At 43.4% G+C, this 26,097-nt stretch overlaps 1 protein-coding gene across 6 annotated transcripts in view; it reads right to left on the bottom strand.

Annotated features, from left to right (window-relative positions):
* Positions 1-25,845, bottom strand: part of mark4a (MAP/microtubule affinity-regulating kinase 4a) — a 59,130-nt gene extending 33,285 nt beyond the window's left edge. For all 6 annotated transcript variants that reach the window (XM_031807564.1, XM_031807568.1, XM_031807565.1 and 3 more), the window contains exons 1-7: positions 24,987-25,845; positions 14,147-14,344; positions 13,090-13,143; positions 2,686-2,734; positions 1,912-1,977; positions 1,279-1,349; positions 1,008-1,064 (exon numbers count right to left, since the gene is read on the bottom strand). In XM_031807564.1, coding sequence (XP_031663424.1) covers positions 1,008-1,064; positions 1,279-1,349; positions 1,912-1,977; positions 2,686-2,734; positions 13,090-13,143; positions 14,147-14,344; positions 24,987-25,037 — 546 coding nt within the window. In that variant the 5' untranslated portion in view covers positions 25,038-25,845. The remainder of the gene's footprint in view (positions 1-1,007; positions 1,065-1,278; positions 1,350-1,911; positions 1,978-2,685; positions 2,735-13,089; positions 13,144-14,146; positions 14,345-24,986) is intronic.
* Positions 25,846-26,097: the final 252 nt, after the last annotated feature.

A 26,097-nucleotide genomic window follows, 5' to 3' on the forward strand; every position in this document is an offset into this window, starting at 1 on the left:
TTTGGCAGTACGTCCAATTGTGTGTGTAACCACGCCAGCCCAGGACTTCTGAGACCAGCCACCCGGACAGCTGATGAAACTGTGAGCTTGCACAACCGAAGAATCTCTGAACAAACTGTCAGAAACCATCTCAGGAAAGCTAATCTGTGTGCACGTCGTCCTCACCAGGGTCTTGACCTGACTGTAGTTCAGCGTTGTAACCAGCAAAATGTTCACCTTCCATGGCCAGTGGCACACTGGAGAAATGTACTCTTCAGTGATGAATTCCGGTTTCAAGTGTACAGGGCAGATGGCAGCCGTCATGTGGGCGAACGGTTTGCTGATGTCAACGCTGTGAACCGAGTGCCCCATGGTGGCGGTGGGTTTATGGTATGGGCAGGCATAAGCTACGGACAACACAATTGCATTTTCTCGATGGCAATTTGAATGCACAGATACCGTGACGAAATCATGAGGCCCATTGTCGTGCCATTCATCCGCCGCCATCACCTCATGTTTCAGCATGATAATGCAAGGCCCCATGTCGCAAGGATCTGTACACAATTCCTGGAAGCTGAAAATGTCGCAGTTATTCCATGGCCTGCATACTCACCAGATATGTCACTTACTGAGCATGTTTGGGATGCTCTGGATTGACGTTTACGACAGCATGTTCCAGTTCCCACCAGTATCCAGCAGATTCATACATGCCATTGAAGAGGAGTGTTACACGATTCCACAGGCCACAATCAACAGCCTGATCAACACTATGTGCTGCATGAGGCAAATGGTGTTCACACCAGATAGTGACTGGTTTTCTGATTCACGCCCCTACTTTTTTTTTTAAGTATCTGTTTCCAACAGATGCATATCTGTATTCCCAGTCATGTGAAATCCATAGATTAGGGCCGAATGAATTTATTTAAATTGATTGATTTCCTTATATGAACTGTAACTTTGTAAAATCTGAAATAGTTGCATGTTGCGTTTATATTTTTGCTAAGTGTATATTCAATTAGCATTCTCACCTTCAAGTCTCGGTGGACAATGTTCTTCATGTGGCAGTAGTGGACAGCAGACACAATCTAGAGGGCAGAGAGACAGGTAATCAGACAGACAGACAAACAGACACACAAACATACATACAGACAGGCAGATTGATATACACACACAGACAGACAGCTTTAGCAAGCAGCAAGCCAGCCAGCAAGCCAGACAAACAGACTGACTAAAAAGACAGCTAGACATCCAGAGAAACAGACAGACAGACAAGTGTGCGAGGCACCGTGGTCGTCATACCTGTCGAAATTTGGCTCTGGCTTCAATCTCCTTCATTCTACCATGAGATACGAGGTAGTCAAACACTTCACCTTAAAACAAAGAGAGTGGTCAACATGATGAGGGAAATACTGTATGTGACAAAATATGTTTCAATGCATCATACTGTACACTCAATCTTCCTTAAACCCTTTCCTGGTTACATAATGTACTCATATTGTGCTCGTTGAATCTGCAGTATTTTCAACCATCATTAACAGTTAAACTAATATCTTTCCAGTAGCTAATATCAAAGGCCTAACACTAATGTTATAGTGACAGAGACTGTGGGGCTGTGGCCTGCTTCCTCCCAGATTTTATCCTAATGACATTTCAGCTGGTAGAAATATTCTCCCTGGCCACTAAACCCTGTCATTAGCTATAAGCCTATTACCGAAATCCCCCCCTACATTTACAATATAATTTCGTAGAACACCAAAGGTAAAATACGCACTGTACGTACTGTACAACCATTGTGTTCGGTAATGGTTTTGAGTCATCTCCATTGGTTTATTTATACTTTTCTCCCCTGTCAATCAAACACAAGCTAATCCGCCATTACGGAGACATAGTAGCTAGGTCTATTGAAACAGACAGGAAGGCAGATGCACCCACCTCCACTGGCATACTCCATGATTAGGTAAAGGGTCTTATCAGTCTCAATCACCTCGAACAGCTGCACTGTAATAGGCACAAACAAAATCAGATAAAAAATAAGAAAGAAAAACTACTTTTGTAAAAAATAAAAAAAATGAAAAGAATACATATCTGATAAATCCAGCAGGGCATGAAAGCGGTCTAGTCTAATGCCATGTGTTTTTTATTAATTTTTTATCACATTTCAGCTTTAGAAAATCCCGTTCCCCTCGCCAACCCAACCCTGGGCCCTCCTTCCCCGCATCTAGCTAGCAACTGTATGTGCTAGTAGTATAGTCTATTCAACACATACAGTGAGAGGCCTAGACAAAATTCTGCTGTCTGGGTGGATGAGACAGGAGTGGACCAGCCATTTAGACTACACACACTACTATCAGTATTCTATGCTATCTTATGCTATACTATGCTATGCTATGCTATACTAACTATACACAAACAACATGGACTAGAACATTGACTGCGGACTAAAAGTACATTTAAGCCATGGCCACAACATAAGTATACAGCACTGTAATAGCCAACATATAGACATAGTGTGATCATGTGAAAGACAGACAAACAGCATAAACACCAGCACAAATGCATAGGATGGTGGTACAGTTCAGTACATACTAGCACAAAAGCGTGATAGAAATATAGAATAGATACAACACAGCATGTATCAACATAAACAACCCCCCCCCCCCCACTCCCCCCCACACACACACACACACACTTAATGCAGGCCCTTACCTATGTTTGGGTGATTTAAACCTTTCATTATCCGAACCTCTCGAAAAAGCTGCGAAAGGCATTAGGATTTTTGTTAGAAGTGAATAGAATATAAATAATATACAGTGGGGCAAAAAAGTATTTAGTCAGCCACCAATTGTGCAAGTTCTCCCACTTAAAAAGATGAGAGAGGCCTGTAATTTTCATCATAGGTACACTTCAACTATGACAGACAAAATTAGAAAATAAATCCAGAAAATCACTTTGTAGGATTTTTAATGAATTTATTAGCAAATTATTGTGGAAAATAAGTATTTGGTCAATAACAAAAGTTTATCTCAATACTTTGTTATATACCCTTTGTTGGCAATGACAGAGGTCAAACATTTTCTGTATGTCTTCACAAGGTTTTCACACACTGTTGTTGGTATTTTGGCCCATTCCTCCATGCAGATCTCCTCTAGAGCAGTGATGTTTGGGGGCTGTTGCTGGACAACACGGACTTTCAACTCCCTACAAAGATTTTCTATGGGGTTGAGATCTGGAGACTGGCTAGGCCACTCCAGGACCTAGAAATGCTTCTTACGAAGCCACTCCTTCGTTGCCCGGGCGGTGTGTTTGAGATCATTGTCATGCTGAAAGACCCAGCCACGTTTAATCTTCAATGCCCTTGCTGATGAAAGGAGGTTTTCACTCAAAATCTCACGATACATGGCCCCATTCATTCTTTCCTTTACACGGATCAGCCGTCCTGGTCCCTTTGCAGAAAAACAGCCCCAAAGCATGATGTTTCCACCCCCATGCTTCACAGTAGGTATGGTGTTCTTTGGATGCAACTCAGCATTCTTTGTCCTCCAAACACGACGAGTTGAGTTTTTACCAAAAAGTTATATTTTGGTTTCATCTGACCATATGACATTCTCCCAATCTTCTTCTGGATCATCCAAATGCTCTCTAGCAAACTTCAGATGGGCCTGAACATGTACTGGCTTAAGCAGGGGGACACGTCTGGCACTGCAGGATTTGAGTCCCTGGTGGCGTAGTGTGTTACTGATGGTAGGCTTTGTTACTTTGGTCCCAGCTCTCTGCAGGTCATTCACTAGATCCACCCCGTGTGGTTCTGGGATATTTGCTCACCGTTCTTGGGGTGAGAGCTTGCGTGGAGCCCCAGATCGAGGGAGATTATCAGTGGTCTTGTATGTCTTCCATTTCCTAATAATTTCTCTCACAGTTGATTTCTTCAAACCTAGCTTACCTATTGCAGATTCAGTCTTCCCAGCCTGGTGCAGGTCTACAATTCTGTTTCTGGTGTCCTCTGACAGCTCTTTGGTCTTGGCCATAGTGGAGTTTGGAGTGTGACTGTTTGAGGTTGTGGACAGGTGTCTTTTATACTGATAACAAGTTCAAACAGGTGCCATTAATACAGGTAACGAGTGGAGGACAGAGGAGCCTCTTAAAGAAGAAGTTACAGGTCTGTGAGAGCCAGAAATCTTGCTTGTTTGTAGGTGACCAAATACTTATTTTCCACCATAATTTGCAAATAAATTCATTAAAAATCCTACAATGTGATTTTTCTCATTTTGTCTGTCATAGTTGAAGTGTACCTATGATGAAAATTACAGGCCTCTCTCATCTTTTTAAGTGGGAGAACTTGCACAATTGGTGGCTGACTAAATACTTTTTTGCCCCACTGTATATAGAACATATCCATATGTGGTTTTCAACAGAGAGAAAATGTTACAGCAATGTGTACCATGTGTTTTTTCAAAATGTTATGCATTTTCAATTCAAACTGCTGTAAGGCTTACACTTACAGTATTGGAGGAAATCAGTTCAAATGCATTGTCATAAAGAAGGATTTTTAATTTGAACCATCTATCTGACTCATCTGGTTCACAATATATATAAGCTCCTAGCTTTGTGACACAACATCGAGAGTCTGTGTATTGGTTGGACTCTCTGAGTTGTGCATCGTTCTAGTGATTGGCGAAGGAAAATAACCATAACACTAAAAAAAACAAAAGCATATGTATAATCTGTAGCAACTCTACGTTAAGTGAAATGTGTCCCTTGATATCAAAATAAACATTTTAATCCAACTTTTGTCCAAACCGCACCATATTCCTGCTGGCTAAACAGTGGTAGATTGTGGTAGGAAGTCTCGCATGAAGTGCGTGGTTTAACGTCAGCCACGTGTATAATTTTGCAGGAATATGGTGGGGTTCAAGTCAGACTAAAAAAAAAGATCGTATGATAAGCTTTAATATCCTCTTTCTTCATTCCTCCCCCTCTTTCTATATGTCTCTCTCTTCCTCCGTTTCCTCCTTCATTCAATCCCTTATTTTCTCAGTCTAAAGACTCCAGCACTGCCCAACGTCACTGTTGCCATAGCGACCCGGGTATTAAGACTAGGCCCTTCCTCGCTTCTTCAGCTGTGCCAGAGGGAATTATGGGATACGATGATGCCGCCCCCTGATGTCTTGCCGTCGTCGTCCAGAAATTCCGTAATTCCACAGACCAAACATGCCCCAGAACATTTGCTATCACAAACGCCTATCTGACCTACTGTCATTGATATACCATTAATACAGTATATAGGGTACAGATGCATTTGATTGTCCGTCGTATAATCATCTTGTGAGGTTTATTAGTGCAAGTACTTAAAATTGACACAGTTCTGACCACCTCTAGATAGCATTAACACTACCCAACACGTCACTCTCTCACCAAACTCTCTCCTCTGTCTCTTTACCTCCCCCAACTCTCTCTTTCCCTCTACCCCTTCCTTCTTTATGCGTAACAGACCAGATTATGCTAATATGGGCTCTTTCATGTCTTCTGTATTGAGGATTTTCTCTAGCCACGGGTATGTAAAGCAGCATGTTATCAACGCCAATTGTCGTTGCTAGCCAATCCCGGACCACTCTCATCAATCTAGGCCAAATCTGATAGACAGTAGGTGTTGTCTCTGACAATGGCCCAATCGCATTGTTTGGTCTCAAGCAGCCATCCAATCAGTCTCCTCTCTTGCACTGCTGCCCAATAGAAGATAAGCGAGAGAATTTAGGTGGACCTATCAAGGAAGGACATAGATCTTGGTAAGACATGTCCTCCAGGCAAGAACAGTGCTATCTCAAGGAAAAGACAAAGTAGCCATGCATTAGAACCCACACAGTGGCCATCTGAAAGATGATGAATTTGAATCATCCTATATATCTTCAAAGAAATAACAGGTACAATAGATCAAAAATAAATGTTATACGATCATTAAGACTCTCACACCAAGTTCATTCTATAAATGACATACATAACATAATACAGTTCTCATCTATGGACAGTGAAGATACAATTAGAATTTGGGCTTTATACTCTAGCATTTTGGATTTGAAATCAAATTTAGAGGAGACAGTACAGAATGTCACTTTTTATTTGAGGGTATTTTTCTGTATCTCCCTCCCTCTCTCTCTCTCCCTCTCTACCGCACCAGCTGTCTCAACATCTGAATGCTCAGCTATGAAAAGCCAACTGACATTTCCTCCTGAGGTGCTGCCCTGTTGCACCCTCTACAACCACTGTGATTATTTTTTGAATGTTTGAACATCTTGAAGAATGATCTGGCCTTAATGGCCATGTACTCTCATAATATCCACCGGGAACAACCAGAAGAGGACAGGCCACCCCTCAGAGAGTGGTTCTTCTCTAGGTTTCTTCCTAGGTTCCTGCCTTTTAGGGAGTTTTTCCTAGCCACCATGCTTCTACATTCTGTTAAAATTGCGCCGACAGATAGGGCCACCGTGCTTCTAGCTCTTAGGAAACTTTGCAGTGTTTTTTTAATGTGTTATTTCTTACATTGTTAGCCCATCTTTTTTTGTGTGTTATTACATACAGCCGGGAAGAACTTTTGGATATATTGACTGGCGGTAACCAGCATTATCAGCATTACGACCAGAAATACGACTTTCCCGAATCAGATCCTTTGTTCGTACCCCACAGGGCAATTGAACTGATTCCAGAGGCTGATCCAAAACACTGCCGGCGGAGGAGAGGTAATCGGAGTGGACTTCTAGTCTGACTCAGGAGGCGCGCACATCACCCACCGCTTCCGAGTATATTACTCGCTAACGTTCAGTCTCTGGATAATAAAGTTGACGAGTCCCTGAGCTTGTCTGAGTCCGTACAGACAGTTAGGTTCTCAGTTCATTGCACAGACAGGATTAATATCTCTCTGGGAAGAAGAAGGTCAGGGGTGTATGTTTCATGATTAACCACTCATGGTGTTATTGTGATAACATACAGCAGCCTTTCTTAAAGTATGGGTGGGTCAAGGACCTGTTAATGGTGGGTCGCGACGTGTGAGAGTAAATTTATAATTATTTCATTAATTACTGGAATTGATTTGGCCAAGTGCATCTGCGCTCTCTGTTCAGTGCGCTCTCTGCTTAGCAGCGGTCTCTGCTTAGATTGGTAGCTGTGCAAGTGGGAGAAGGAGATGCTGTGTGTTTCACGGTTTACCGGATCTTTTTTCTGCAGTTTTCTTGAAAATCAGGGCAGAATGCTTCAGGGCAGAATGCTTCAGGGCAGAATGATTCAGGGCAGAATGATTCAGGGCAGAATGCTTCAGGAAACAGTGCTTCGACAGTGGAAAAGTAAGTCAGCTAACAAGGCATTGTTGTCATTTTATAACAGGTGATGATAAGCAGAAATACAGGAGTACTAACTCTCATAGTAGTAGATGTGAGTTTCTCTTTCAAACAATCCCCTGGCCTTGTACACAGCTAATAGCTAACATTCGCAAAGGCAAGCTAGCTACTGATAGTGCAGATGAAGATGAAAAATGATCAAGCTTACTGTACATCTTACTGTAGAAATTATTGTTGAAAGAAAGTCTAGGTTGGAACTGTTGCTGTTAAAATGTATTAACTGGAATACACTGATTGAAGCAAGATGCTGTTTGAGGCAAACACACTCACACAGTTCTGGTTTGCTCATCTACAGCAAAAAGTGGTCTCCTGCCTGACTGAGAAAGCAGTAGATGTTCTCATCCAGTTTGGCACCACATACCTATGCAAGTCAGGGTTCTCAACTCTGACATGTGTGATGTGATCGATCAGTTTATTTCAGTTCGGAATAAAAATGATTTATTGTATTTTAACAGCACCAGTTCCAACCTAGACAGATATGTAAGAGTGAATAGATATTTAAACCTGAATAGATATTTATATGGATATTTCATTTCATTGTTATTTGTTTTGTCTATATTGCATTTGTTTTAGGCATAAGGGCAATGAAATATTTATTATATAAATATTTATGTATAGTTGCATATTTTCCTAAGCTTGGGTCCCAAGAAAATACAGAAAATCTCATTTGGGTCCCAGGCTGAAAAAGTTTAAGAACCCCTGACATACAGGAACTCAAGTTATTTTGTTCACCCGACCTAGAAAACCTCACAATCTAATGCTGACCGTATTACATCCCAAGAGAATTCTCTTTGGTTATAGTCACAGTCATGTATATTCCCCCTCAAGCCGAAAAACGCTACCGAAGTTCTATCAACACATTGACTGTAGTACTTGCGTTGCTAAAACACTCAACCATTGCTACTCCAACTTGCGGAATGCCTACAAGGCCCTCCTCGCCCTCCCTTCGGCAAATCTGATCACGACTCCATTTTGCTCCTCCCTTCCTATAGGCATAAACTTCAACAGGAAGTACCCGTGCTAAGAACTATCCAATGTTGTTCTGAGCAATTGGAATCCACACTTCAAGTTTGTTTTGATCACGCGGACTGGGATATGTTCCGGGTAGCCTCAGAGAATAACATCAACGAATACACTGATACGGTGACTGAGTTGATCAGGAAGTGTATAGGAGATGTTGTATCAACTGTGACTATTAAAACCTACCCTAAACAGAAACTGTGGATAGATGGCAACATTCGTATTTAAGATTGGCAAGGTGACTGGGAAAATGGCCGAATACAAACAGTGGAGTTATTCCCTCCGTAAGGCAATCAAACAGGCAGTATAGAGACAAAGTGGAGTCACAATTCAATGGCTCAGACACAAGATGTATGTGGCAGGGTCTACAAACAATCATGGGTTACAAAGGGAAAACCAGTCACGTCTTGCTTCCGGACAAGCTAAACACCTTCACCCTCTTTGAGGATAACACAGTGCCACCGACACGGCCCGCTACCAAGGAGGAGTGAGTTAACCCTCGCAAGGCTGTTGGCCCAGACGGCATCCCTAGCCGCAACCTCAGAGCATGCGCAGACCAGCTGGCTGGAGTGTTTACGGACATATTCAATCTCTCCTTATCCCAGTCTGCTGTCCCCACTTGCTTCAAGATGTCCACCATTATTCCTGTACCCAAGAAAGCAAAGGTAACTGAAATAAATGACTATCCCCCCATCATCATGAAGTACTTTGAGAGGCTAGTTAAGGATTACATCACCTCTACCTTTTCTGACAACCTCGACCTACTTCTATTTGCTTACCGCCCCAATAGATCCACAGATGATGTAATCGCGATCACACTGCACACTGCCCTATCCCATCTGGACAAGAGGAATACCTATGTAGGAATGCTGTTCATTGACTATAGCTCAGCATTCAACACCATAGTACCCTCCAAGCTCATCATTAAGCTTGAGGCCCTGGGTCTGAACCCCGCCCTGTGCAATTTGGTCCTGGACTTCCTGACGGGCCTCCCCCAGGTGGTGAAGGTAGGAAAGAACATCTCCACTTCACTGATCCTCAACACTTGGGCCCCACAAGGATGCATACTCAGCCCCTTCTTGTACTCCCTGTTCACCCATGACTGCGTGGCCACAAACGCCTCCAACTCAATCATCAAGTTTGCATACGTCACAACAGTAGTAGGCCTGATTACCAACAATGACAAGACAGCCTACAGGGAGGAGGTGAGGGCCCTGGGAGTGTGGTGCCAGGAAAATAACCTCTCACTACACGTCAGGAAAACAAAGGATCTGATCGTGGACCGCAGTGGAGAAGGTGGAATGCTTCAAGTTCCTCGGCGTACACATCACTGCTTCGCTCACAACTGCAAGGCTCTCCAGAGGGTGGTGCGGTCCGCCCAACGCAAACTACCTGCCCTCCAGGACACCTACAGCACCCGATGTCACAGGAAGGCCAAAAAGTTCATCAAGAACAACAACCACCCGAGCCACTGCCTGTTCACCCCGCTATCATCCATTCTCATTTTGTCTGTCATAGTTGAAGTGTATCTATGATGAAAATTACAGGCCTCTCTCATATTGTTAAGTGGGAGAACCTGCACAATTGGTGTCTGACTAAATACTTTTTTGCCCCACTGTAAATATATATATATATATATATATATATATATCAGTTTTACCATTAAGCCATAAAAATTACTTTATGTATCTAGTCCCATAAGTAAGAAGCCCTAAGTATTTGGACAGATTCACTTATAGTGTTTTAAAGTAGTCAAAAGTTAAGTATATGGTCTCATATCCCTTGCACACAATAACTGCATCATTATGCTTCATTATCATCTTCGTGTTAGATGAATTTACAGTTTGCTTTGGCTGTGTTTTGGGTAATAGTAACTGAATATTGAATGTCGTGTGTCATTTTGGAGTCACTTTTTTGGTAAGTGAGAATAGAACAGGTTCCTAAACACAAAAAAGGCACAGAGAGGCACAAAGACCATACCCCCCCCCCAAAAAATGCTAACCTCCCCTTTTATTCCTAATGGTGAGTGGCTAGCATGTTTTTGTGCATCATTGTTCATGATCCATTCATATTTTTTCTTTATCATGCTATTATCAGGATCAATTGAGAAGTATTCACAAACTTCTTATTTCCACACTTAGAAAGAAAATTACTCCAGATATCATCCATCATTTAGTTACTTTTGGACATGATAAGTGCATTAATTTCTAAATAGTAAGACATATTTATGTGAGTATTGGCCATTTATGTAGTCTTTTGATCTCAAATCCAAAATGTTGGAGTATAGAGACAAAATTTTAATGTTAGCTTCACTTTCCAAATACATATGGTGAGGACTGTACACCATTTAGAAAAAACGTTTTTATCCAAAGTGAATTAGTCATTCGTGCATACATCTCCGTATGGGTGGCCTCAGCAGGAATCAAACCCACAATGATCCTGTCCCTCATATCTATATCATTAACCCACATATGAGACGGTCCTACAGTCCAACAAAACCATGATGTGCTGAACACTACAGACATTCTCCCAATCCAACACTACTCCCCCCCCCCCCCCCCAGGGCCTTATATGCATTCTGGAAGGTGTATAGCAATGGTCGAGCATTTTAGCAGCGCAAGTACAACAGTCAATATGTTGATAGAATTTCGGGAGCCTTTTCCTCAAATTTGCGTTGTTAAAACAACCAGCTACAACAAATGCAGCCTGTGGATATGTGGTTTTCAGTTGGCATAAAGTCCAGTGAAGTTCTTTGAGGGCCATCGTGGCATCCGCTTGGGGGGGGATATAGACCGCTGTGGCTATCATTGACAAAAATTCTCTTGGGAGATAGTACGGTCGGCATTTGATCGTGAGATATTTAGAAGGAAATGAGTTCCTGTATGTTATGACAATTACACCATAAGTCGTTAATCAAAAAACATATACCTCCACCCTTCTACTTCTCGGAGAGATGTTTGTTCCTGTCGGTGCGATGTATTGAGAACCCAACTGGTTTTACAGAGTCAGACTGTACATCTCGAGAGAGCCATGTTTCTGTGAAGCAGAGTATGTTACAATCTCTGGTGTCTCTCTGAAAAGCAACTCAATTTTATTATACAGAGTTTGGACATTAGCGAGTAAAATACTCGGGAGTGGTGGGTGGTGTGCACGCTTCCTAAGTCGGACCAGAAGACCGCCTCGAGTACATCTCCTTCGCCGGCGTTGTTTTGGGTCAGCCTCTGGAATAAGTTCAATTGCTCTGGGGAGAGCAAACAAAGGATCTGCTTCATGGAAGTCCTAATCCTGGTATTAATGCTGGAAGTTCTGGTGAGTTACTGCCGCTCTAATATCCAATAGTTCTTAACAAGTATAGTAAAACAAACGTGAAACAAACATGTATGTGCAAGTGGGGGGTTATGAGGCAATGTTACCATGTGCACTACAAGTTAAAGTACTATATGTGTATTCATGTCTTTACATTTTCCCTTTCTCTTTTTACTCTGAGTATTGCATGTTTGTGTTGCATGTTAAATTCTGCCCTGATGGTGTGACCTGAGAAATATTCTCAAAACAGGAAGTAAGTTAGCATTTAGTATTGTGAGGTAGTTGGATGATAGGATCAAGATACTTGCATGTGATGAGTCCAGGGTTTTTCCTGCATAGTGAATTCTTAGGTCGGCTGACCGTGACTACTGCCTCACTGAGTTACCACCTACTACCTTTTTTTGAGCCAGGAAAAATCCTGGAGTCATCCTGAAGGCTCTGTTCCAATATCCATATACTAGCATACGACTTAAAATTAGGCAATATATTGGGCATGCATTGAAAGCGATGTGCTAGTATGGACATTGGAACGTAGCCAATGGTCAATGATCCCTGATTGTCAGCCATGTTTCTTATACCCTTCATGCACAGCAAATCCTGAGCGTCCATTGTGGGTCTTCCATTTATGCACAGGAACAACTAGCCTGTTTGTCCACCATTCTGGTTCTGGTAAAACCCAAGTGTCCACTGTCTATCATTCGGGATATACCCTGAACGTGCTGATGAACATCAAATCATCTCACTGTGACAGACCTCACCATTCCCAAAGACACACTTGCAACTAATGCCAACCGCAAAACAAAATAGCTGCTTTCACAGCAACAACCAATATATACACCTTCAAATCCACAGCTGTTCCATTTTCCAGTCACCCAGTCAGTCATCCAGTCGTCCTTCTATCCAGTCAGCCAGCCATCCTCCATCTAGTAATCCAGTTATCCAGTCACCCAGTAATCCAGTCACACAGTCATATAATTATGCAGTCAACTCGTCATCCAGTCGTCCTTCCATCTAGTCAACCAGTCATCCTTCCTTTCAGTCAGTTATCCAGTCATCCAGTTCACAGCACCTGCCAAACAGTATCACGTCCCTCTCTCTCTCTCTTGCTCTCTCACTAATCGGGAGACCAGAGTAGCAGCGTTCCACAAAAACACTGATCCTGCTGCAGGTTTCCTGGTACTTTACTTTAGTAATTCAGTCATTGATAAAACTCACTTAATAAAGATGCCCCTGCCTGATTGTGAGACTTATGGTGATCTTACTCAGTGTAATGTCAATGGGAAAAGAGGGAGTTTATTAAGCATTTATTAAGTGTTCATTAAGCGTTTATTAAAGTCACGTCCACTGTGACTGAAAAAAACTGATTGATAATTTAAAAACGCAAATGGCCAATACTCACCTTTTGTAGGCTGGTTGGATTCAACTGAGTTTTGTCAATGATTTTTATTGCAACCTGGAGGAGGCATGAGGAGAACTTGGGGTCAGAGAAAGCAAAGAAGGCCATTTTACAAAAAAGCACAACAAAAACACAAAAACATCCCAGTAGTAAAACTAGTGGTCGCTAAGGCCAAAGCTAATGGGGATCCATCTAAATAAAAGAACAACCACAACTACAGATCCCCCTCCCATCCACTTCCTACCCCTCCTATCCATGACCAAGTCTCACATCTCTGCCCTATATCCCATGTCCCCCCCAATCACTACAACAACCCAAACCCAAGACCAGGGTTCCCCAACTGACAACCCGTGGGTGGTTTTATTCCCACCTCCCCCTCTCTCTTTGCCTCCGCTTGCTCTCTCTCCATCTCTCTTGCTTTCTCTCCTCCTCCTCTCTCTCTCCTCCTCCTCCTCTCCCTCCCGCCTCTCTCCCTCTATCCACGCTGCTCTCTCTCTCTGTGCCGCTCTTTTTCTCTCCCCGTGCCTCTCTCTGTAATTGTTGGACATAAAATAATGTAAAAACACCAGGAAATCAGCTCCAATTGATTTTAATTTTGGAAATCTGTTCCCAAGTATTCCCAAGCATAATAGAGAGACATGTGATCGTATACAAATGTAAGCAAGGTTTGAAATTATTATGTTTAATTCAAATATTATATATGTTTAGGCTTCTTGCAGTCATTTTGCAGTCTACAAATTATTTGTAATAATGTTCCGGCCCCCCAACCAGCCGCCAAAGAAAATCGGCCCGCGACTGAATCTAGTTGATGATCCCTGCCCTAGACTTGACATCCTATGCATCTGAAGAGATTTGAGATAATTTGCTTGGTATAAACACTAGAGTGAAGCTTCTGGCTATGCTGGTTCTAGGGGTCAATTTGGGATTGGGCCCCATGCATCCGTCCAACTCACTACCATAGAAATGTACACTATTTCTACGCTTTCTATGACTAGCACCCTTCCTTTGCATCACGTACCTTACCCAACAACCCCCCACCCTCCCTGTGCCCCAGCCTCACCTCCTTGCCCGTCAGGATGTGGCGCGCCAGTTTGACCTTGGCAAAGTTGCCCTTGCCGATGGTCTTGAGCAGGCGGTAGTTGCCGATGTGCGGAGTCTCGTCAGAGCAGGAGGCCATGGAGTTCCTGCAGCGGGCACCCAGCGAGCGGCTGGACAGGCTGGTTCCCTTGTCTGAGCGGCTGGCAGCCAGGGTCACATGCTGGGGGGAGAGAATATATGGGAAGGGGGGGGGGGGTCACCACCAGCACCCCGATGACAACGACCACGCAAAGCCTGGGAACTCTAAAACTCTTTTCACACTATCCTGGTGACCCGAAACATACACTGAACAAAAATAGAAATCACAACATATAAAGTGTTGGTCCCATGTTTCATGAGCTGATCAAATAATTCCCAGAAATGCTACAGTACATAGACACAAAATCTTATTTCTCTCAAATTTGGTGAACAAATGTGTTTACATCCCTGTTAGTGAGCATTTATCCTTTGCCAAGATCATCCATCCACCTGACAGGTGTTGCATATCAAGAAGCTGATTAAACAGCATGTTCATTACACAGGTGTGTAAAATGTGCAGTTTTGCCACACAACACAATGCCACAGATGTCTCAAGTTTTGAGAGAGCGTGCAATTGGCATGCTGACCGCAGGAATGTCCACCAGACCTGTTGCCAGAGAATCGAATGTACCTTTTTCTACCATAAGCTGCCTCCAATGTCGTTTTAGAGAATTTGGCAGTATGTCCAAACATCCTCACAACCCCAGAGCATGTTTAACCACGCCAGCCCAGGACCTCCACAAACTCATTCTGATTGGCTGGGCCTAGCTCTCCAGTGGATGACGACTGGTCTCCAGTATACCTCTTTGGACCAGGTTATCCTGCGCCGGCTCTGCGTACTGTGTCTCCGGTGTGTCTGCACAGCCCAGTGTGTCCTGTGCCAGCGCCCTGAAAATAAACATGGACGGGTTGTGCCAGCTCTACACTCCAGACCTACAGTGCGCCTCCACAGTCCAGTACGTCCTGTTCCTCCTCCCCGCACTCGCCCTGAGGTGCATGTCACCAGCCCGGTACCACCAGTGCCGGCACCACGCACCAGGTTTCCAGTGCGCGTCCAGGGTCCAGTACGCCCTGTTCCTGCTCCTCGCACTCGCCCTGAGGTGCATGTCCCCAGCCCAGTACCACTAGTGCCGGCACCACGCACCAGGCCTACAGTGCGCCTCGGCAGTCCAGAGCGTCCAGCGACATTACCCAGTCCAGAGCATCCGGCGATGGTACCCAGTCAAGAGCGTCCCGCGACGGTACCCAGTCCAGAGCGTCCGGCGATGGTACCCAGTCCGGAACCTCCGGCGACGGTACCCAGTCCGGAACCTCCAACGACGGGCCACAGTCCGGAACCTCCAGCGATGGTCCCCAGCCCGGAAGGGGGGTGGCGTCCAGAACCAGAGCCGCCACCGAGGTTAGATGCCCACCCAGACCCTCCCATATAGGTTTAGGTTTACGGCCTTGGGGGGGAGGGGGGGGGGGGGGGGGATACTGTCACGCCCTGACCTTAGTTAACTTTGTTTTCTTTATTATTTTGGTTAGGTCAGGGTGTGACGAGGGTGGTATGTGTGTTTTGTCTTGTCTAGGGTTTTTTGTATATCTATGGGGTTTGGTATTGTCTAGGTATATGTAGGTCTATGGTGGCCTGAATTGGTTCCCAATCAGAGACATCTGTTTATCGTTGTCCCTGATTATTTAGGTTGCCATTTTGGTTTTGTGGGTTATTGTCTAAGTGTAGTTGCATGCCAGCACACAACTTATAGCCTCACGTTCATTTTGTTAGTTTGTTTAAGTGTTCTTTGTTAATTAAAGAAGTATGTATTCCTATCACGCTGCGCCTTGGTCTCATCAATATGACGAACGTGACAGTTGCGTTTATATTTTTGTGCAGTATACAATAGCCCTTTCACACTACTGTGCCAACCGATGACCTGAACCACACTACTGTGCTGGCTTGGATGGAAGGAATTTTTATTTTCAAATGGCCCCTTCCAGCATGGTTTCAGCAACTATGGTGGATGTGTAACCAGGCCATTACAGTTTGGCACGGCATGGTAGTGTTTAAGGTACTATTCTACTGGACTGGACTGCCATTATAGCATGGTGGCTCTGGCTCTCCAATAGGACAGGGTATTTATTTATTTTTTAATGTTTTATTTCACCTTTATTTAACCAGGTAGCCAGGTTGAGAACAAGTTCTCATTTACAATTGCGACCTGGCCAAGATAAAGCAAAGCAGTTCGACACATACAACGACACAGAGTTACACATGGAGTAAAACAAACATAAAGTCAATAATACAGTATAAACAAGTCTATATACAATGTGAGCAAATGAGGTGAGATAAGGGAGGTAAAGGCAAAAAAAGGCCATGGTGGCAAAGTAAATACAATATAGCAAGTAAAACACTGGAATGGTAGATTTGCAGTGGAAGAATGTGCAAAGTAGAAATAAATATAATGGGGTGCAAAGGAGCTAAATAAATAAATAAATAAAATAAATACAGTAGGGAAAGAGGTAGTTGTTTGGGCTAAATTATAGGAGGGCTATGTACAGGTGCAGTAATCTGTGAGCTGCTCTGACAGCTGGTGCTTAAAGCTAGTGAGGGAGATAAGTGTTTCCAGTTTTTTTGTTTTTTGAGATTTTTGTAGTTCGTTCCAGTCATTGCAGAGAACTGGAAGGAGAGGCGGCCAAAGAATTGGTTTTGGGGGTGACCAGAAAGATATACCTGCTGGAGCGCGTGCTACAGGTGGGTGATGCTATGGTGACCAGCGAGCTGAGATAAGGTGGGACTTTACCTAGCAGGGTCTTGTAGATGACATGGAGCCAGTGGGTTTGGCGACGAGTATGAAGCAAGGGCCAGCCAACGAGAGCGTACCGGTCGCAATGGTGGGTAGTATATGGGGCTTTGGTGACAAAACGGATGGCACTGTGATAGACTGCATCCAATTTGTTGAGTAGGGTATTGCAGGCTATTTTATAGATGACATCGCCGAAGTCGAGGATTGGTAGGATGGTCAGTTTTACAAGGGTATGTTTGGCAGCATGAGTGAAGGATGCTTTGTTGCGAAATAGGAAGACAATTCTAGATTTAACTTTGGATTGGAGATGTTTGATGTGTGTCTGGAGGGAGAGTTTACAGTCTAACCAGACACCTAGGTATTTGTAGTTGTCCACGTATTCTAAGTCAGAGCCGTCCAGAGTAGTGATGTTGGACAGGCGGGCAGGTGCAGGCAGCGATCGGTTGAAGAACATGCATTTAGTTTTACTTGTATTTAAGAGCAATTGAAGGCCACGGAAGGAGAGTTGTATGGCATTGAAGCTTGCCTGGAGGGTTGTTAACACAGTGTCCAAAGAAGGGCCAGAAGTATACAGAATGGTGTCGTCTGCGTAGAGATGGATCAGAGAGTCACCAGCAGCAAGAGCGACATCATTGATGTATACAGAGAAGAGAGTCGGTCCAAGAATTTAACCCTGTGGCACCCCCATAGAGACTGCCAGAGGTCCGGACAACAGACCCTCCGATTTTACACACTGAACTTGGAGAAGTAGTTGGAGAAGTAGTTGGTGAACCAGGCGAGGCAATCATTTGAGAAACCAAGGCTGTCGAGTCTGCCGATGAGGATGTGGAAAGTCGAAAGCCTTGGCCAGATCAATGAATACGGCTGCACAGTAATGTTTCTTATCGATGGCGGTTAAGATATCGTTTAGGACCTTGAGCGTGGCTGAGGTGCACCCATGACCAGCTCTGAAACCAGATTGCATAGCAGAGAGGGTATGGTGAGATTCGAAATGGTCGGTAATCTGTTTGTTGACTTGGCTTTTGAAGACCTTAGAAAGGCAGGGTAGGATAGATATAGGTCTGTAGCAGTTGGGTCAAGAGTGTCTCCCCCTTTGAAGAGGGGGATGACCGCAGCTGCTTTCCAATCTTTGGTAATCTCAGACGACACGAAAGAGAGGTTGAACAGGCTAGTAATAGGGGTGGCAACAATTTCGGCAAATAATTTTAGAAAGAAAGGGTCCAGATTGTCTAGCCCGGCTGATTAGTAGGGTTCCAGATTTTGCAGCTCTTTCAGAACATCAGCTGACTGGATTTGGGAGAAGGAGAAATGGGGAAGGCTTGGGCGAGTTGCTGTGGGGGGTGCAGTGCTGTTGGGGTAGCCAGGTGGAAAGCATGGCCAGCCGTAGAAAAATGCTTATTGAAATTCTCAATTATAGTGGATTTATCAGTGGTGACAGTGTTTCCTGTCTTCAGTGCAGTGGGCAACTGGGAGGAGGTGTTCTTATTCTCCATGGACTTTACAGAGTCCCAGAACTTTTTTGAGTTAGTGTTGCAGGAAGCAAATGTCTGCTTGAAAAAGCTAGCCTTGGCTTTTCTAACTGCCTGTGTATAATGGTTTCTAGCTTCCCTGAAAAGCTGCATATCACGGGGGCTGTTCGATGCTAATGCAGAACGCCATAGGATGTTTTTGTGTTGGTTAAGGGCAGTCAGGTCTGGGGAGAACCGAGGGCTATATCTGTTCCTGGTTCTAAATTTCTTGAATGGGGCATGCTTATGGTAATACTGAGAGTGAAGACCTCTAAGCAAGATAACACTGATGTAACATTGTTTTCCCTAGATCCATTTGTTCATGCAGTTGAAGTCAGAAGTTTACATACACCTTAGCCAAATACATTTAAACTCAGTTTTTCACAATTCCCGACATTTAATCAGAGTAAACATTCCCTGTCTTAGGTCAGTTAGGATCCCCACTTTATTTTAAGAATGTGAAATGTCAGAATAATAGTAGAGAGAATGATTTATTTCAGCTTTTATTTCTTTCATCACATTCCCAGTGGGTCAGAAGTTACATACACTCAATTAGTATTTGGTAGCATTGCCTTTAAATTGTTTAACTTGGGTCAAACGTTTCGGGTAGCCTTCCACAAGCTTCCCACAATAAGTTGGGTGAATTTTGGCCTATTCCTCCTGACAGAGCTGGTGTAACTGAGTCAGGTTTGTAGGCCTTCTTGCTCGCACACGCTTTTTCAGTTCTGCCCACACATTTTCTATAGGATTGAGGTCAGGGCTTTGTGATGGCCACTCCAATACCTTGACTTTGTTGTCCTTAAGCCATTTTGCCACAACTTTGGAAGTATTCTTGGAGTCATTGTCCATTTGGAAGACCCATTTGCGACCAAACTTTAACTGATGTCTTGAGATGTTGCTTCAATATATCCACATAATTTCACATGATGGCATCTATTTTGTGAAGGGCATCCGTCCCTCCTGCAGCAAAGCACCACCACAACATGATGCTGCCACCCCCGTGCTTCACGGTTGGGATGGTGTTCTTCGGCTTGCAAGCCTCCCCCTTTTTCCTCCAAACAAAACAATTGTCCTTATGGCCAAACAGGCCTATTTTTGTTTCATCAGACCAGAGGACATTTCTCCAAAAAGTATGATCTTGGTCCCCATGTGCAGTTGCAAACCGTAGTCTAGCTTTTTTATCAGGGTTTTGGAGCAGTGGCTTCTTCCTTGCCGAACAGCCTTTCAAGTTATGTCGATATAGGACACATTTTACTGTGGATATAGATACTTTTGTACCTGTTTCCTCCAGCATCTTCACAAGGTCCTTTGCTGTTGTTTTGGGATTGATTTGCACTTTTTGCACCAAAGTACGTTCCTTTCTAGGAGACAGAACACGTCTCCCTCCTGAGCAGTATGACGGCTGTGTGGTTCCATGTGGTTTATACTTACGTACTATTGTTTGTATAGACGAACGTGGTACCTTCAGGCATTTGGAAATTGCTCCCAAGGATGAACCAGACTTGTGGTGGTCGACAATTTTTTTCTGAGGTCTTGGCTGAGTTCTTTTGATTTTCCCATGATGTCAATCAAAGAGGCACTGAGTTTGAAGGTAGACCTTGAAATACATCCACAGGTACACCTCCAATTGACTCAAATGATGTCAATTAGCCTATCAGAAGCTTCTAAAGCCATGACATCATTTTCTGGAATTTTCCAAGCTGTTTAAAGGCACAGTCAACTTAGTGTATGTAAACTTCTGACCCACTGGAATTGTGATACAGTGAATTATAAGCGAAAAAATCTGTCTGTAAACAGTTGTTGGAAAAATTACTTGTGTCATGCACAAAGTAGATGTCCTAACCGATTTGCCAAAACTATAGTTTGTTAACAAGAAATTTGCGGAGTGGTTGAAAAAATCATTTTAATGACTCCAACCTAAGTGTATGTTAACTTCCGACTTCAACTGTAGGCGGAGGATTAATGGACTGAAAGCAACACCCAGGACTGCTGGTATACCATAGTTCTACACTGAAATTATATTATAAGTTGGTATATTATCTTTGATTTGGACAACATCATGCCTGGGCTGCTGGGCACAATGCACAATGTTTTGGAACGTTTAGATAGAAACATATAATGTAGAACAGATGTCTCGCTACAAACATGTAGACTAAAGAACCATGTTCTATTCATGATACTTATATTTGCGATGCTTCACAAGGTTTACCTATGGAACGTGGCCCTAGTGCGGCTTGAATAGAAATACGGGAGATCATTCACTTCTAGGTAACAGATGTTGCTGAACATATGAATATGTCATTATAAATACTACTTTCATAGAACATCTTGTGCCAATTTTGGACTTTCTGATCTGTCTGATACCGGGGACAAATGTACTACTGTGTGAGGTGACTATCAGTGGTCAGAAAAGTATCCAATTGTTCTACTTGAGTAAAAAATAAAGGTACCTTAATCTAAAATGACTTCAGTGAAAGTGAAAATACTACTTGAATAAATGTCTAAACGTATCTGGTTCTAAATGTACTTTAGTACAGTGGTGGAAAAAGTACTCAATTGTCATACTTGAGTAAAAGTCAAAAGCACAAGTAAAGGCAATACATCAAAATTCCTATATTAAGCAAACCAGATGGCACCATTTTCATGTTTTTTTTAATTTAGGGACAAACAGAAGCACACTCAGACATCATTTACAAACGCAGTATTTGTGTTTAGTGAGTCCGCCAGATTAGAAGTATTAGGTTTGACAACGCTTTATATTGATAAGTGTGTGAATTGGACCATATTGCTACCCTGCCTGAGCATTCGAAATGTAACGACTACTTTTGGGTGTCAGGGAAAATGTATGGAGTAAAAAGTACATCGTTTCTTTAGGAATGTAAGAGGAAATGTTGTCAAAAATATAAATAGTAAAGTACAGATACCCCCCAAAAAGACTTAAGTAGCATTTTAATGTATTTTTACTTAAGTAATTTACACCACTGGTGACCAGTCACATAATGTCCGTGTTAAATACTTAGTCAGGGGCCAAGATGCCAAGATCACTGATGTTACTTCTAGCACTAAAATACTGAGCTTGTGTACATCAAACCTGGGTTCAAATACTATTTGAAATCTTTCAAATATTTTGAGTGTTTGTTTTAGACTGCCTGGAGTGCCATTTGTGAAGGATTTGCAATTTTGGGAGTTTTCTATTGGCTCTATTGCAAGAGGCAAGCTCAATCATACACAGCTAAAGTATTTGAAATGATTTCAAATAGAATTTGAACCCAGGACTGGAATGCATCACATGCTAGTAAGTGCTCGATTCCAGAACCCAACAGCTTTAGTAATAGGTGCTGTGAAGATCCAATCCAAAGCTTGAGTCATGGCTAATTTTCAGTCATTCAGGCAGGCAGCAGAGCATAAGAAAAAAATTGTCATGTGATCAAAAGGAAACAGGGCCCAAAAAAACACGAGAATAAGATGCCAGTAAGAGAGCGAGAGAAAAGAGAGAGAAACAGAGAGAGGCGGAGAGAGAGAGAGGCAGAGAGAGAGAGAGAGAGAGGTGGAGAGAGGTGGAGAGAGAGAGAGGTGGAGAGAGAGAGAGGTAGAGAGAGAGAGGTGGAGAGAGAGAGAGAGAGAGAGAGAGAGGGGAGAGAGAGGTGGAGAGAGAGAGAGAGAGGTGGAGAGAGAGAGAGAGAGAGAGAGAGAGAGAGAGAGAGAGAGAGAGAGAGAGAGAGGTGGAGAGAGAGAGAGGCAGAGAGAGAGAGAGGTAGAGAGAAAGAGAGGTGGACAGAGAGAGAGAGAGAGGCAGAGAGAGAGAGAGCACAAGAGAGAGAGTGAGTGAGCGAGAGAGCAGATGCAGGCACAGTGGTCCCTGGCCGGTCTCGAGGCCTGAGGCTTAACACTTCCATCTCCTCAGCATGTCCTCCTGCTCTCTGCCTGAATGGCAACCTATTCCCTTTAAAATGCACTACTTTTGAATAGGGCCCATCTGGTCAAAAGTATCAAATCAAATGTTATTGGTCACATACACATGGTTAGCAGATGTTATTGCGAGTGTAGCGAAATGCTTATGTCCACTAAATAAGGAAGAGGCCCATGGGGCTCTGGTCAAAATTTGTGCACTTTATAGGGAATAGGGTGCCATTTGGGATGCAACCACAGTCTCCACACAAACATTTGGGATTCGTAATAATGACAGATTGCTTCATCAAACAGTTCCTTGATAAACACACAATTCAGCAGAGAAATTACCATTTATGGAATCACATCTAAAGAGGAACCCCCATACACAAGTGCATATAGTACGTTAAGCAAATTAGATAGGCCTACAGTGCATTTGGAAAGTATTCAGGCCCCTTCCCCTATTCCACATTTTGTTATGTTACAGCCTTATTCTAAAATTGATTAAATTCAACTTTTCCTCATCAATCTACACACAATACCCCGTAATGACAAATCAAAAACAGGTTGACATTTCTGCAAATATATAAAAAATTTAAAACAGAACTACTTTATTTACATAAGTATTCAGACCCTTTGCTATGAGACTCGAAATTGCATCCTGTTTGCATCCTGTTTCCATTGATCATCCTTGTGATGTTTCTACAACTTGATTGGAGTCCACCAGTAGTAAATTGATTGAACATGATTTGGAAAGGCACACACCTGTCTATATAAGGTCCCACAGTTGACTGTACATGTCAGAGCAAAAACCAAGCCATGAAGTCAAAGGAATTTTCCATAGAGCTCATAGACTGGATTGTGTCGAGGCACAAATCCGGGGAAGGGTACCGCAAAATTTCGGCAGCATTGATGGTCCCCAAGAACACAGTGGCCTCCATTCATTCTTAAATGGAAGAAGTTTGGAACCACCAGAACTCTTCCTAGAGCAAGAACCCGATGGTCACTCTGACAGAGCTCCAGAGTTCCTCTGTGGAGATGGGAGAACCTTCCAGAAAGACAACCTTCTCTGCAGCACTCCACCAATCAGGCCTTTATAGTAGAGTGGCCAGACAGAAGTGACTTCTCAGTAAAGGAACATGACAGCCCACTTGGAGTTGGCCAAAAGGCACCTAAAGGACTCTCAGACCATGAGAAACTAGATTCTCTGGTCTGATGAAAACAAGCTTGAACTCTTGGCCTGAATGCCAAGCGTCACGTCTGGAGGAAACCTAGCACCATCCCTAGCCAACCCACCAACCTAGCATGGTGGTGGCAGCGTCATGCTGTGGGGATGTTTTTCAGCAGCAGGGACTAGGAGATTTGTTTGGATCTAGGGAAAGATGAATGGAGCAAAGTACAGAGAGATCCTTGATGAAAACCTGCTCCAGAGCGCTCAGGACCTCAGACTGGGATGAAGGTTCACCTTCCAACAGGACAATGACCCTAAGCCAAGACAACGCAGGAGTGGCTTCGGGACAATTCTCTGAATGTCCTTGAATGGCCTAGCCAAAGCCTGGACTAGAACCCATCAAACATCTCTGGTGAGACCTGAAAATAGCTGTGCAGCAACGCTCCCCATCCAATCTGACAGAGTTTGAGAGGATCTGCAGGGAAGAATGGGAGAAACTCCCCAAATATAGGTGTGCCAAGCTTGTAGTGTCATACCCAAGTAGACTCAAGGCTGTAATCGCTGTCGAAGGTGCTTCAACAAAGCACTAAGTAAAGGGTCTGAATGCTTATGTAAATGTCATATTTCAGTATATTTTTTTATACATTTGCAAAAATGTCTAAAAACCTGTTTTGCTTTGTATAGGGTATAGGGTATTGTGTGTAGATTGCGGATTTTTCATTTAATCCATTTTAGAATAATGTAACAAAATGGGGGTCTGAATACTTTCCGAAGACGCTGTAGATAGATAGATTATGTTTATTACTAATCTCTATTGTTGCTTGTCCGGGCCCGACTGCTACTGGCTAGAGGCTGTAGCGGATGGCGCTGCGCTGTTTAACCCGATAGCTCTGTATAGTCCGCTATACGCAGCAATCAATTGCATTTGCACAACATTGTATGCAATGATCCGAAAGAGTTATCTTAAAATCAATCGGACTAGTGAAGTTTTCTCGTTTTTATTAATAGGGTACGACAATATGCCAGTCATAACGGCTGGAATACACCGGCAGTACGTGACATCACTATCTATACAGCGTTATAAATAGGTGACGGTTAGTATGAAGCTTCTGCGCATATCCACTGACTGAGTGTTATCGTATGCGGATGGGCTCATCCCAGTCTGTTCGCCTTTTGCCATCATCTCTTTCGCTGTTAAAACGTTCAAGGATACGGCCCATTTTGAGAGAACCTGCTATGCTAAATATCCATCCACTCTCATAAACTGGCTCCCTTTTCAAACAACCAAAATGCACACCATATAATATGCGCTACAAATAAATATGGTGAATGTAAGGCACTATATTATGAGACATAAAACAATAATCCACATAGGATGCAGAATTTCTGCATGCACACAAATTATGGGGATAGCCTAATAATTCCACTTACATGGTCCGTGCCCCTGTCGTTCCCAGACGGTAACGCAGAACGAGAAGACATTTTCCCTGAGTTTTTCCAGAATTACTCTTTGTTTGCGCTTCTAATATTTACAGGATCAGGCTCCACTGATAATAACATCCGACATCGGCAGTTCCGCAGCTGAGACCAGGTCCAAATCAATCTGCTTCTTCTCCAACCCGCGAAGCAGTGATCGAGAGGAGACTTCTGCCAATCATGGCAGCAGCAGCCAACCGATATCGGGGGTGTCCTCAAGCAAGCTGCATTTCTCTGGCAAAATTCGCTCAATTCGGAAATTTTGCACGAAAAGGAACGCAAACCCACGACTAAACGTAAATTATTGACTAATACAGGGTGATGTTTGGCCAAAGCCCAATGTTTCTGTAGCGACTCTCCACCCCCTACCTCAATTTGGCATACAAAACAAATATGGCTTCGGGAGGAGCGTCCCCGTTTATAATAATACAACTGTATGATCTACCAATGGCCCATCGCTGTCCTGCATGCAACCGAAGGTGATTGCATCACTCCACGGGAAAACATAGCGTATTTTTGCAAAAAGGCCGAATCGTTCATAACCCGATTGTCCTGGTGGCTGCTCCGTGAGATGCGCCAATTCTCCCGTCAAAGACGCTTACTGACACATCCACCGACCGAAAACGCACTGCCTATTTTATGAGCGTAAACTTGAGCGTAAAATAAACCTATCCAAAACTGCAGAGGGAATGAGCGTGTTTAAATCACTGACCCATCTTCGATATGTATTAAAGGCCTACTGCATCATTTATGTAGCCTATTGTTTGTTCTTGCATTTGTATCCAAACCGTTACAGTACATTACGATCGGTGCTATTCTGATTGGTTAGCTATAGCCTAAGCCAGTATTTAGATAAACAAACACCCCGCCACGCTCTCCAATGCATCAATCCATTTTTAAGGTATTCTCCCAACCAAAGCCATCACTCCAGAGCAGGTGCACACATTGGGATTATTGTAGGCTAGCCTACAGATCGACCAATGTACCTTCTCTAGTCAAATCGGGAGCCTGGTCATTTTTTATGATATGAAGATTAATATGAATAACTTATTCCAAAAGGGAGAGT

Source organism: Oncorhynchus kisutch, linkage group LG28 (genome assembly GCF_002021735.2).
Source record: "Oncorhynchus kisutch isolate 150728-3 linkage group LG28, Okis_V2, whole genome shotgun sequence".
NCBI classification, from domain to species: Eukaryota; Metazoa; Chordata; class Actinopteri; order Salmoniformes; family Salmonidae; genus Oncorhynchus; species Oncorhynchus kisutch.